This window comes from Phasianus colchicus, chromosome 17, assembly GCF_987193195.1.
Source record: "Phasianus colchicus chromosome 17, bPhaCol1.hap1.1, whole genome shotgun sequence".
NCBI lineage: Eukaryota > Metazoa > Chordata > Aves > Galliformes > Phasianidae > Phasianus > Phasianus colchicus.
In genome coordinates, this window is record NC_143452.1 from 8,964,448 (window position 1) to 8,978,438 (window position 13,991).

The 13,991-nt window shown below is 40.4% G+C and overlaps 1 protein-coding gene across 3 annotated transcripts; it reads right to left on the bottom strand.

Moving 5' to 3' along the window:
• Positions 1 to 1,700: 1,700 nt before the first annotated feature.
• YTHDF1 (YTH N6-methyladenosine RNA binding protein F1) lies at positions 1,701 to 13,985 on the bottom strand. 3 transcript variants are annotated; one of them, XM_031589893.2, is made up of 5 exons: positions 13,621 to 13,984; positions 13,293 to 13,317; positions 11,820 to 11,899; positions 7,389 to 8,915; positions 1,701 to 3,208 (listed from the first exon to the last, which is right to left on the bottom strand). In XM_031589893.2, the coding sequence occupies exons 1-5, from the start codon at positions 13,645 to 13,647 to the stop codon at positions 3,182 to 3,184; spliced, it is 1,686 nt and encodes a 561-aa protein (XP_031445753.1). In that variant the 5' UTR covers positions 13,648 to 13,984; the 3' UTR covers positions 1,701 to 3,181. The 3 variants fall into 3 exon arrangements, with proteins under 3 accessions (XP_031445753.1, XP_031445762.1, XP_031445744.1); XM_031589902.2 differs by lacking the exon at positions 13,621 to 13,984 and having other exon boundaries at positions 13,233 to 13,317; XM_031589884.2 differs by lacking the exon at positions 1,701 to 3,208 and having other exon boundaries at positions 3,217 to 8,915; positions 13,621 to 13,985.
• Positions 13,986 to 13,991: the final 6 nt, after the last annotated feature.

Here is a 13,991-nt window from a genome sequence, read left to right on the forward strand (position 1 = left end):
CGTGGCACATGGCTCAGTCAGTTCAGCACTTTGGTTCGACTCCCTCATGTCTAAAAACAGGCTGAATGAGAGCTGCTGTTTCTCAGAAGGACTGTGGATGGGGCAGGCTGCTGACAAGGTGCTTACCATGGGAAAGCATGGCCTCATTCACCCTTTTTCTTGGGCAGCATCACTAACTCTAATTACAGATATGCCCTTTCCCCAAAACAGCACAGCTTTCCCCTCCAAGGAGCAGATGCAGTCACAAAAAGACATTTTTCCAAATGAAACTGGGTGTTGAACCTAACGAATTCAGAGCAACCGAGGGACATGGAAACAGAGTATTAGGGCACAACAGCTCCTGTTGCCTATCTTGGCATTGCTTTGTTGTTGCATTTATCTGTTCCAAGTTTCCCTCCCTCCTCTCTACTTTTCCCACCAGGTACACAAGAGAATAGCAGTAACGTTACAGAGGTTATTTTACTCTCATCAAAGCTTTTAAAAATGCTCCTATCTCCTGCAATCTGATGTCTCCCCTACCTGAATAAATTGGCAATTATGAAAATGGAGAGCAAAGCCAGGCTCTTCACACAGCCTGTGTTTTCCAGCGCAATGACATTAAGCACAAAGGCAAGTTCCTTTGGAAATACTACCTGGTTTAGAGAAAGAACAATTCAAACCTATCATATTATTGTAGAACAGACACCAGCCAAATGCTTTCCCCACCTCACAGTGCCATTTGTACACACAGGTGAAGTTATGTCTCTTTAAAGCTGAAAAGACAGATGATTGAAAATGCGTATGACTACCAGCCTGCGTTTCAGCCCTCCTAGCACTGCACATGGCAATACTAAATCATTTTCCCATTGTGGAATGCTTTAACTCAGCTGTTGCTGTACAGCGTGGCCACAAAACACTGCAATGCCTGTAAGGGGAACCTCTGCATGCTGAACTTTTTCTGCTGCTCATAAAGCCAAAGAACAGGCTTTTTCTGAGGTGCATTGTAACTTTCCTTAACAATACAGCCAAATCAGGTGGAAATAACAGCTCTCTCTCTGGTAAAAAAATATTTACATTGTCTCCAGTTAAATCACAGAAAATAAACTTTCCAGACCTAAAATAAGAAAATAAATCAACGTTGTGTAACTGAGTTTTCTCCTTAGGGCCAGAATGGAGCTGAACTCTTCTCAGCTCTACACTCACCAGTTGTAAACCACCTGTCTCAAGCAGAAGCTAACAGCACATCCTTTTCTTAATGTTGTAAAATGCACTATTGCTTTAAAAAGCCTATTAAAAAATTAAAGTCAAATTGCAAAAATTAGAGTGGCAAAATACAGCTCGTTGTTGTAGAAGAAACAGTTTGGAGCATTTTACCCCTCTTTGAAAGGTTCTTTTCTCCTCCCATTGCCACACATCCACAGCACTGAAGGCTACAGGGCAACTTCCAATTCTAAGCTACAGCTTCAGAAAGGAAAGCACAGATGATAACCATTGTGTGTGTGCAAACTTCCTTGGGATGGAAGCACTCAGATCAGCTGAAGTGTCCTCTGCAGAGTCCTGGGAAACCCCTCAGCAAACAGCAAGCATGCCAATAGCCAACATCCAACCTGTCATAACCAAAACACCTCTCACATTAAATGCAATTCATGAGATTGCATAATGGAAAGGTTGTAACGTAGGAACAGAAATGATAGTACGGAAAAAATGAAAATGACATCAAGCTTGCTAAATATGTATTGTTTATTAAGGCTTGTATTCTCCTAGAGGAAAAAGTTAATCCGATGCTGTCCATTACTCCTTACAGGCAGTAACAGTCCAGAGACAGTTATATGTTCTAAATACAAGTCTAAATGATACAGATTAAACTTTATTTAAATTGGAGGTCCTTTTGGAGTAAATAGTATTCAGAAGATACTTGCTTTCTAATATAGTAAAAGATCCTCTACAATAAACACGTGCAGATTCAGTGTGCTAGAGCAGCGGACATGAGCACCATTTCCATGCTTAATTGGAACTCCAGTTGGTGACAGGCTCTCTGACAGTCCCCTCACTCCACAAAAACATGACAGCAAATTCATTTTTCTTAAAACAGGTTTTTTTACTCATCCAACAGAAAGAAATTAGACATACACACTGTCAATTTTAAACATCTGAGGCATAATCCATCATATTATCCATACTATTAGTTCCTACGTTATTAAAGCTCAGCATTATTGGTATAAAAACTTTAAATGGCATTGGGATTTGGGACGGGGGGGGGGAGGGAGGAATGGAAGGAGGATTAAAAATGATCTGCAATTAACTAATAACACCTGAAGCTGAAACAGGTTTAAACACGTCGTCCAAAACCCCTGCAATGTTGATAGCATCACATTATTATTTAATTATCAAGCTACAAAAACCATAAAGCAGAATTATGGCTGAGAGAAAGCGTCGCGCTCACCCCCGGCAGGATATGGTATAACAAATGCACACTGAAGCACTGCTTAACAGAATGTGGAAGGGAAATCTTTTCCAGAGAAACAATTCCACTGACAATTTGATTTGCTACCAGACAGAAAAAAAACAACGATGGCGCGTTAGCAATTTTAGAAGTGTAATCGTACAGATAAATAAGGAGGCATAGCAGCTGCACAAACTGATCTCAAACCCCATCGTTCTCATCTCTAAATTCTGAAGTGCAGTTATCTTCAAAAGGTTTTTAAATGGCAAAAATTAAAAAAAAAAATAAATCAATGCGTGGTTTCTTACATTTGCCATGAAGAAATGGGGATTGGGAAGAGGATAAAGGAAGATCTGTCATGTATTCTCCATGATTCTTTATATCTGGCTAGGAACAGAATTTGTGCCAAAATAAAGTCTTTGGGAAGCACTGACACTTTAGTATGCTCATGTATAGGTCCCACATTAGGTTAATATAACTGTTCACCAACTTAAAAAAATAAAAAGAGCCACACCTTTATTAATGATTTCTACAGAATTTTACATAGAAAAAGATACAAATTAATGCAGATCCACTTGGGCAAAAATAAACTACAAAGATGCAACAACTTAATTTCCCCTGCACGAGAAGATATATTGGAGCTGAAAGCTTTAGTTGGTCCTGATGCCAGGATACAGCACCAGAATACTTCAATTCTGTTTCTCAGTCGAATTTAATATCAGTTCTAGTATATATATATCAAACTGTATAGGTATATCCTTATTGTTTGTTTCGATTCTGACGTTCCTGTAAAGAGAAAAGATTTAAAAACAGTTACAGATTTTAGTCAAATGAACAAGTAAAAGCATTTTTAGTAGTGTTACAGCACCGATGTGATCCCAGACAACAATTCTATGCTTTGATATAAGAAAAAAAAAAAATGCTGCTATATTTTATACTACCTGGCAAACCAATGATTTGCTAAGAACTTAATATTAATGTACATCTTCAGATGGAACAGCTGAGTAAATACCTGCACAGTCACCCCAAGCTGATAGCATATGAAGGCCACAGTAAGGAAGGGATGGAATACCATCATTCCCAGTTGGAATAGGGATCTGTAACATTCTGCTTTCTGAATTACCTCAGCTACTGCTGCAGCAGCACAGTCTTGAACAGGAACTGCATTTCAAGGCTGACACTCTTATTTCATAACAACTAGAAATACATTATAAAGTATTTTGTACTTAACTTGAACTACTAAAAGTTTTCACTTTTACCTGAAGTCAAACTATATCAGCCCAGCATTTCAGGCTCAAACTGTTTCTTTACTGAATCTTGTGAACACTGATCACAAAGTGAGCCACTGACCACTGCTAAGAGAATCACTGGTGAAAGGATCCGTGGTAAACAGAAGCTGCATGGTTGACTGCCCTTCCAAAGAGAGAAAGTGTAGATGTGGTACTTTGAGACACGGCTTAGCAGGCAATATTGGTGGTAGGGGGATGGCTGAATATCACTGACACCTTACAATAGATATTTGCTGAAAAGAAGAAATAAGCTTGTTGGTTCAAGAGCTTTCTGAGATGCAACTCCTTTGCAGTTTCAGTGACACCAAGGTGCAGACCTTGGAATCAGACTGTCACAACACAGACCAGAGGTGAGCACACAGCACTGGGGACACACAGTTAAATACAGATCTGCAAAGATGAATTGCAGACATTTCACAGTAGAACTCTCTTTCAGTCCTATCACAAGTTGCAAATGAAAATACAAAAACCTGCAACAAGTTGCTTTTCTTTACAAGCCCTTATTTTCTTTTTCAAGATTCTCTCACATACATTGCAACTTCACGTTTTAAGAGCTGATCACAAAATTTGCTCTCTCTGAGGGCACATTCATGCTGCAGCAGATTTTGGAACTGAGAAAAGCAGGAGAAATTCCATACCACTTTTCTTTGGCTTACTCCTTTCCCAGGTCTGGATCATTACATTAGGCCAAAAAAAGGTTCACAACTACAGCACATCAGAAGCTGGATTTGTATGCCAGCATGAAGAAATCAACCATTAGTTGATGAAGGAAACATTGGCTAGAAAGATGTTAACATTAAAAAAAATTGAATGCTAGTGGCTTGCATCAAATAGATTACATGACATCATTCTTTTCCCTACTAAACATGTGTATAAATGAAATAAAAGCATTCAAGCTCTCCATGAGTAATTTCTAAAGAATTCCAGCCTTTTGTAATCATGATGGTGATGGAGGCAAGATTTGTGATAAGAAATGTTACTGTTAAACAGAGTACAATTCATTTAAAACAAAAAACAAAAAACGAACAACCACACCAACTTGAAATCTAATTTTGATGCTACATATGCAAACAACCACTCAAAAAAGTCATTTAAGTTACCTTAACCAGCAATATTCTTGAAAAATTGTCATAGGAAATCCTGCCAAGAAACTCCTAATAATCAGCTACACTTCTCATGTTCATTTATACAACAAGAGTGAGAAAAGAAATTAACTTTCCAGGCAATTTTATAGAATACATCTGGATGAGCAGCACCTTTCTTTTCACACCCTCATTGTTGATCTGCTTTATTTCTCCAGCACTACCACCTTCCTCAGCGCACTCTGATTTTCTGAGCACTGTGCTATTTTCAGCCCATCCAGGTGAATCTAAGAAATGTTAAACTTCAGACTTTATTTTCTGCATGTGTCAGACAAGCCAGAGCCTCAGTTTTAAATGAGGCAAAAGAAGACATAACTATTTTGAAAAACCAATCCTGTTCTAGAAACGGTGACCTAAGCAAGCATATCATACTAACGCTTGAACTGAAAGTGCAAAATAGCTATGTGTAGGAAAATAACACCAAGTGGGGTCAGCTCAATAGGAACATCAGCACACTGAGCTACTTCAAAGCAAAGGAAGCTCAGCACTCAGCAAGCTGCCATCTGAACCTCCTCAGGCAACCGAGTTAACAGTTCAGAAAGGCTGGATGCCGATCACTTTCACTACTTGATGCAAATACACACCAACTGGTTCAGATTCCCCAGCACTCCCACTCCTCACACACATTATTCTCCCCTCCAGCCTTGGTAACAAGTCACAGGGAGACTCAGCATGAAAAACAAAACCAATCTCCTCCCTAGACTGTAAGCAGTTGACTTTTTGACTTGCTATAGAGAAGTCTGCCCTCAATCTGCTGTGATGTCATTCTCCCCCTTTATTCCACCCTCATGAGACTCCACATGCAGCACGGTGTTCAGCTGTGCAACCCCCAGCACAAGAGACAGGGACCTGTCAGAGCAGGTCCAGAGAAGGGTCACAGGGATGATCGGAGGGCTGGGGCACCTCTCCTAGGGAAACAAGCTAAGAATTGGAGTTGTTTAGCCTGGAGAAGGCCAGTATCTAGAAGAGAATGCAGAAAAGCTGGTGAGGGACTCTTGGTCAGGGAGCACAGGGACAGGGCAGGGTGTAGCTCATTTTTTAAATAAAAGAAGGTAGATTTGTATTACATATAGGAAAAGAAATTGTTTACTATGAGTGTGGTGGGGCACTGGAACAAGCTGCCCAGAGAAGCTGCAGATGCCCCATCCTCAGAAGTGCTCGTGGTCAAGCTGGACAGGACTTTGAGTAATGTGACCTAATGGAAGGTGTCCTGCCATGGGAATTGGGGTTGAAACCAGGTGATCTTTAAAGATACTTTCCAGCCCCAGCCATTCTATGATTATTTAGGATTCCATTCCACACATGAAAACAGCTCTCCTCAAGATACAGGTTGTGTTAAATACTGAATTGCCAATCATCTACTGAACAAATGAAATGTTGAGATAATGACTTTTGGTTTTGGTTTGTGAAACCCCGCAGAGAGTGCAGAACAAAAACTTGCCATCCCTGCTGTGTTGAAGTATGCTACATATGTCATATCAGATGGTTAGAAAAAGTTGAGCTGGAAGTTCTTAAGACACTGATCTTTTCTCTCACAATTTAAGGGTACATTCTAAGACAGGTTAAAGCAATTTTATCTTAATTCTTAAATGTCAGTAAAGCCATTAAAACAGCAACTTCAATTTCACCATCACCAAACCTTGCTTTAAAAACATTTAAAAATAAGCGTGAGCTGCACTAAACCAGCCTGCTCAATAAGTGCTTTAATTAAGACACTATTCAAAAAAATATGTATAAAACACTGTTGATAAAGCAACTTTTAAGTGTTACCTAAGTGATAATTGCACATCCCAACACCTAGTGTTGTGTCAGTACACGACTTCCAGGCTGCCTAACTAGAGAAAGGTATTCTTGAAACTGAGGTCATGGGACAGATGACTCTTGGGGCCATGAAAAGGTACATCAAAAAGTACATAAAACATTCATCATGCTTTCCCAGTTACTGCCCCAGTTTCTCACACACCCTCACTCAAGACTTTCAAGAATTAATAAACATACTGGACCTGAGAACCATTTGCCTTTATTTACCCAAGTAATAACATACATGGGGATTCAGCAGCAGAAACAATCTTCCTAGCACTATTCCATATTCCAGCAATTTTATATAGCTCCTTCTCCAGAGATTTAACTGAACAAGTAGGATCAATCTTCCTCCTCTTAGAGGTAATATGCAAATTTCAAATGCCAACATAGGTATCAATTTTGATAGACAAGTTCCAGTCAAATAGTGCTTAAACACCTCATATTTGTGAAGCAAAATGCTTATGGGGCAACTCTAAAATAGAAACTTGTTTCTAATCTATTAACTACTTTAAGATACTACAAAGACCTGGAAATAGACCTCCTTTACCTGTGTCAGTGCTCAAGCTTTTGCTTTGAAACATATTTGCTATGAAATTACGTCACATAAATAAGCATCAGTTGAGATGTATTAAAAACATTTTTAATTCCTACTTACATTTTCTCCATTATAGCAGCCTTCACATTTCATTTTCCCCATATCTGTGTATAAAATAAATTTTTTAATAAGTTTACCTTCCGCACCACCTCCTCCTCTTCTTGGCGCTTTTCATAATGAGAAAAGTCATCAAAGATGGAGGTCGTGTGCTTGTAAGTAGCAATAATTTTAAGCACTTGTTTTGCTTTTTCTAAGGGCACCTCCTGTGTATCACGGGAGTTTGTAACAGGTTTGTTGTCATTGTTCTCCAGCCTGATGTGTCGGAGCTGGTTGTTGGGCACATCCTTCACAAAGATCCACTTGACATCAAATTTCCCCTTCCACTTGTCCTGAGACCAGACACCTGCACTGGTGCCATAGTCCACAGGTGATTTCATCTCTGCAACTCCACAGAAGTGTCCACTGCCATTGACACTGAATAGCAAGTAGACTGGGCCCTTACTATTCATGGACCGAAAAGCACTGTCCAGGCGTTTGTTGCCATGCTCCGTACTACACCAAATAGAATACTTAATGGAACGATGAATATCATCCTCAGAATAGCTCTTTATTATGAACACACGTCCATTTTTAAGGTTCCATTCAAAATCTTTAGGATTATAGCTGTGAGCAGCTTTCAGTTTTTCAAGAACAGGATGGGACTCACCACTTGGAACAGGGTTAGGCTGGGTGCTGCCAGCTGAACTGCTGTCATTACCAGTTCCTCCACTTTGGCCAAAAGCTGCATTTCTGTTGCGAGGAGCGATCCAGCGATTTTGGGGCGGCTGCTGAGGGCTCTGATACTGTGGTTGAGTCAATGGAGGAGGCTGAGCCGGAACAGGCTGAACAATTTGTTGCTGTGGCTGTGGAACAGACTGAGGAGAAGGTATCTGCTGGGGAGCAGGAACTTTTGCCACAGGACCCTTATTGTCCCAAGTACCTATGTCCATATTATGCTTTATAGGAGGAGGCGGCAATGCTCCTCCAATCACAGGTCCAGTTTTTGTTTTCATTTTAGGCTGTGGTTTTGCAGGTTTGCTAGCTATAGCAGCCCAAGAAGTTGGTTTAGATACTGGCAAGTTTACATTTGAGCCACCATTACCAGAGAGGGCACCTGTCATCCCAGCACTGTTAACAACGGAACCTACTGTTTTCACAGCCGAAGTTGTAACATCTCCACCAATCTTAAGTCCAACCATTCCCTGTTCAATACTGTTCATTCCAGGAGCTTTATTTAATGTATCATTATGAAATCCTGTTTGTCCATCCACGATGGTACCTCCCAGTGAACTAGGTGGATAGCTGTAACTGCTCCCATATGCTGAACTTTGAGTCTGCTGTCCTTGGGATCCACTTGTTCCCCAAGCTGAGAAGGCAGGATTTTCAGGGAAAAAGTTAAACCGGTGTTGATAGATATTATTTCCCAGGCCCCCAGGCTGTCCAAAAACAGCATCATGCATAAAATGATGATCTCCATTACTGAGTTGTCCATAGGTGGTGAGATATGGGATAGGAGGATCTCCTCCTGTAGACCATGGCGCTTCACTGAGGGAGTAGGGAAACCCAATAGATGGTGGATAATAACTTGACAGATAAGGATCAGTCATTGATGGATAGCTACTGTTCTGTTAAGAAAAAAAAGTAACTTCAGATATATAAAATTTTGTATACAAATAGCCACACAGAATCACTACATCACCAGACAGAAAAGAACAATAGGGATAAGGTAATTAATTTCTAATTTCTAAAGGTAAGGATATTTAATATATCTTAGCTATCATAAAGTTGCAGGTGAAACTGCTTTAATATGACAACAAACAGTATTATGAACACAGACCTCATTATGGGATTGTTCAGAAAAGGCAACAGATCTTAACGAGCAAAACATACCTGAAGTGGTAAAACATACAAAGGCTACTTCTTTCAGACAGGACCACAGTAAGATCACATATTAAGAAGTGTGTCAAGTCTGGAATAAGACAATCCAGTCACTAGAAACTGAAATTAAGTTGACTGATGTGCTAGAGAGAAGCACACAGACATGATACATGCCAGGAAGCGAAGCAGTCTGTGACAAATCCTATTCAAAAGTCCCTTCCTCCCTTAGCAGTAAAGCTACAAATGTTCAAGAGCATCTACAGATGTCCTTCCAAACAGAACATCTTTTCCACTCTATGAAATAAAAGACTGACCTGTCATAAACCAGCAAATCCGTCTCTGAAATTCTAGTTTTAACTCCCTTACTTCCTCTAAGCTGTTTTTCAGACCAGGTTGAGAAGCCTTTTCTTCCCCTTCAATCTTCTGCTGACGCATTATTTTGAAACATTCAATGTGTTTCTCACATTCAATAATGCAAAAGAATAAATATAGAATATTATAAAATGAGATTTTTTTATTCTTTAAATAAGTATGAAACCTAGATATCAGAGAGATTCCAGAAAGGTACTCTAAATGTAATTACCAGCAAGGAGGAAGGAAGGTCAGCATCTCCTGTTAATGAGTTGAACAGTAGTTACCCTTTCCCTACTCACAAAGAAAGGTGATTTTCAGAATAGGAACTAAGATTCCTTTCAAACTCTAAGATCCCAATCCTGAACAAAAGCCAGCAAAACAGCACTGGAACTTCAGTCATTTTTCCAAGCATAAGATTGTTTCTTATTCAGAAAATGAAACAAAATGACTCCCTGCTGAAGATGAGCATTAATATCCAATTGATAAGTTATAGTCATTTTTATTACCTGTTTTTCAGTTTATTCCCTTCCATAGCATCAAAATTAATATCCTTTCCACATAAAGAATGACACCATAAAATGCCACCAAGTCTTACATTCACCACCACAACCACTACTGAGATTTCAGCAGCCTAAATTCAATGTCACTGATTCAAAAAACATCACTGCTGCCAGTGCTCACACTGCCTTCACATACAAATTCTATCACCAACGAGATGTGTACTACCTACTTTTCTATGAGAAGATCCTTCAAAATGGATGCAATTTTCTAAGCTTCCCAAGCCAAATGAATCTATATTTAGTATAAGAAAACATTTTTTTTCTGGAGAGTCCAAATCAAGATTAATGTCAATGCATTATTTCTTAAATTGTTAACATAGGAAAAACATAAAAACAAACACTGGCAAAAAGGAGGGGAGAACAGCTCTTCTGAGATACTTATCTTTGTATACTCCACAGATAAACATTTTGTTAAGACTGAGAAGAAGTAATATGGAAAAAGGTGTTTTGTTCTGCAGTATTTCTGCTAAAGGATTCTAGACAATTTCTGAGACTCACCCCCTGTAGCCACGGTCTGTAAAGTTTCAGCAAGGTTTCTAACACTGTTAAGGAAAGTTTCAGCAAGCATCTTTACAAAGCATTCAATCTATTTTGCCTGGCATTATGCCAGAGCACGTAAGAGAAACCCTATCAGACATCCTTCACCATAACAGCAGTCACATTCATTTCAAAAAATTTATTCTTGACTGTTTCCTTTTTTTTTTTTTTTTAAACAATTACAGTATTAATTAAGGAGGGAACCCTTTCTCCAAGCAGTACAAAATCAGAGTCCTATTTAATGCTACTCTCACTTTCCACTTAGAACTGTTCAAACCACCTACACGATTATTTCTTGCAGCACACCAACTTCTTGTTGCAGCATTAAGAGTCAATGGAGTTGTGCTTCACTGTATGTACGTACCTACACTTTTTTTCTAAGCACATAGAGGCTCTTTTACCAGCAAGCTCAGCAACATCACCAACATTAACAGTGGCATTTATCAGCTTCAGGCTGAACTGCACTTTTAAAAACAAATAATAGATGTACCCCTGTCAAGGCTCTCAAGTTTCTAAACATTTTGTTCATTTTATAAAGATTGAAAGTTAAGTCAAAAATTACTTCAATTAGAAGATTTTCACAACTACAGTGGTATTTAAGCTCTGGATGGTGACTTAATGTACAGTGTAATTAAGTAATGTACAGAACTGTTTTATTCAGAGTTTGCACTACAGGGTGTTCATTACCTTTAAAACGATATGTTTTGTAGACTTGTGATATTTCAGAGGACAGGAAAGAAGAGCAATTTGTTGAAGTGAGAAAAGTAAGGGGGATATCTGCAATCTTTTCTTAAAAGCCATATCCAAATTTCAACAATATTAACACCTAAGATCACTGAAAAGATGAATTGTGAGACCCCAAAATCAGGAACTCCAGACTCCCACATGCAACTCATTTATTAAAGACCTGCAAGATCAAGTAGTTTGTCACAGCCCAACCATATCAATAGCCTGCAACATGAGGAGCAATCAGCAGACACTACTTGGAGCATTAACATAGTTTTCACTGGTGGCCATCTGGATACACATAGTAATATTAGCTTTGTAAGCACAAGGCTAGTTGTATTACTAAGTAACACAATATACCACTCATTTCTTTTTCCATGTCTTTAAGGAATTTGCTTCCGCAACACAATCCTATGGAACTGGGTGCCAAAAGCATGCATAAGATGAAGAAAAAAAGGGAAAAAATACACCAACCTGATTTGACTGCCCAGAAAGGTAAGGTTCAAAATCGTTGTCGTGAACTGTATCCTTCTGATGTAATGAACCATTTTGTACTACAAAAAAAAGAGTTACAAGACATTATGATACAGCTTAGGAGTGTTTCAGTACTGTTCCACTTTATGTCATTTTAAGGAAAAACTTCTTTGGAGCATGAAGAATCTTGAAGACATACAGATCACTTTTGTCCCCTGATTTCACTTTGTATCACCACTTACAAAAATTGAGCTTGAGTAAATTTTTTAAAAAAATCAAGCTTTCCTACAAACGAGAGAACACAGAACCCCTGTGAATCATCTCTGAGCCAAAAAATATAGGAGTTCTGTATAAAAAATAAATTAGGAAACATCAGATGTTTGGGTCCATAATTAGAACTCTCAGAAACTAATTCACAGCTCTCCCAGCATGTGTTTACTGCCTAAGTTAAGTTAGCTACAGTGAGATCAGGTGGGCTTACATTTAATTATAACCAATGACTGCTGTGTGACTTGAGATTCTGCCATTTTTAATCAAAATTTAAATCTTTAAAGTGTGTAAAAGAGATACTTGCCTTACCCAAATGCCTACTTATACGTAAATTCTTATGTGAAATGCAATCAAAACCCATTACTTAAAGCTACACAAAAGCAAAATTTATTGGGTTACACCAAATGATTTCCTTTGTCATTTTAAATGCTAAGAAAAAAAGCTCAAACACCACATTGTGTCATGAGAAAAATACAGTTACTGTTCCATATGAGGTAAAGCTACACAAAACTTAAGTGTTTAGCCAGCAAGTTTTGGAATTCATGAGAATAACTCTGGAAAGACTGTCAATGGAAGCAAGAGAGTGTACACCAATATTGGAAACGGAATCAAACTTCTAGTGAATAGAGAGAGCTGGATTTTTAAGGCAGGTTGTGATAACATGGAAAGTCTTTGAGCTGAAGATACTGCTAGTCTGTAAAGCTGAACAATTACACGCTTACATAGTGACCATGGTATCAATCAGTTTCCTGAATGACTGACTGAAATTAGAAATCACATGGAGCGTGGATGTTGGCATAAAAAGTTTATTATCTCCAGCAATTACTTAAGGAATTTTAAATGAATATAATTAACTTTCTAGGCTTACTTATCACAAATCATACCTGTAGAGCCAACAGCAGTCCAGTAATGGAACTGTATTTGCATAGGAGGAAACGACTATGCAAAGTATGTAGAAATACACAGCGAACAGACAACCTTACAGTTTTTTGTTACTACAAGGAAACGAGGAGACTGTAAACACCACAGCAATAAGCTGGATGCACTCAAGACCGTGCAAATAACAGTTGATCCAGCTGTGAAACAAAGCACAACTTCCTTTGTTCCAGATGTTACCCACAGGGGCTGCAAACCCACAGGTACCTGCAGAGCTCATCTCCTACAGGGGCTGCTTCAACAGCAAGATCTCAGCGTGATCCTCACCTTTATTATCCTGTCCTTTCGGTCTCTGGAAAGCCACAGCACACGATCGGGTACAGGAAAAGACACAAACAAACAAACAAAAAGAGAAACAAAGAAGTTGATTTTAGGAAAACGTTCATACCGACACACAGCTGATGGGGAGGGATGGGGGTCTCGTAGCAAACGGCTGCAAGGCACCGAGGGCTCATCCAGCCCCGCCTGCCCCACCAACACCCCGCGCACATCGCCGTGCCCTCGGCCGGAGGAACCGAGAGCGATCCGAGCCCCAGAGCGCCGAGCCCAGCAGGGCCAGCCCCGGCCGCGGCACCCCCGGCCCCGCGCCGCTCACCTGAGGGTCAACGCTTGTGGCAGACATAATTCATGTACGGGGCCGCCGTGGTTCAGCAGAGGCCGGGCGGGAGGCGGCGCCGCTGGGAGCTCCGGGGCGGCGGCGGCGCTCCGTGCACAGGGCCGGGGAGGGGAAGGGGCCGAGGGGGAGGGGAAGGGGCCCGCGCGCCGCCGCTCGGCGTCTCCTCAGTGGGCCCGGGGGGACGGTAGGCCGGCGCCGGTCGCGCGCCTCGCCGTGCCCTGCCGGCCCCGTCCCTTCACATGCCCCCCGGCCTGCCCGCCTGCGCCGGGCCGCTGCGAGGGACGGAGCCCGAACCGCCAACTCCAATGGCGGCGGGCGCCGGGCTGCGGTGACGTCAGACTCTGAGCGCG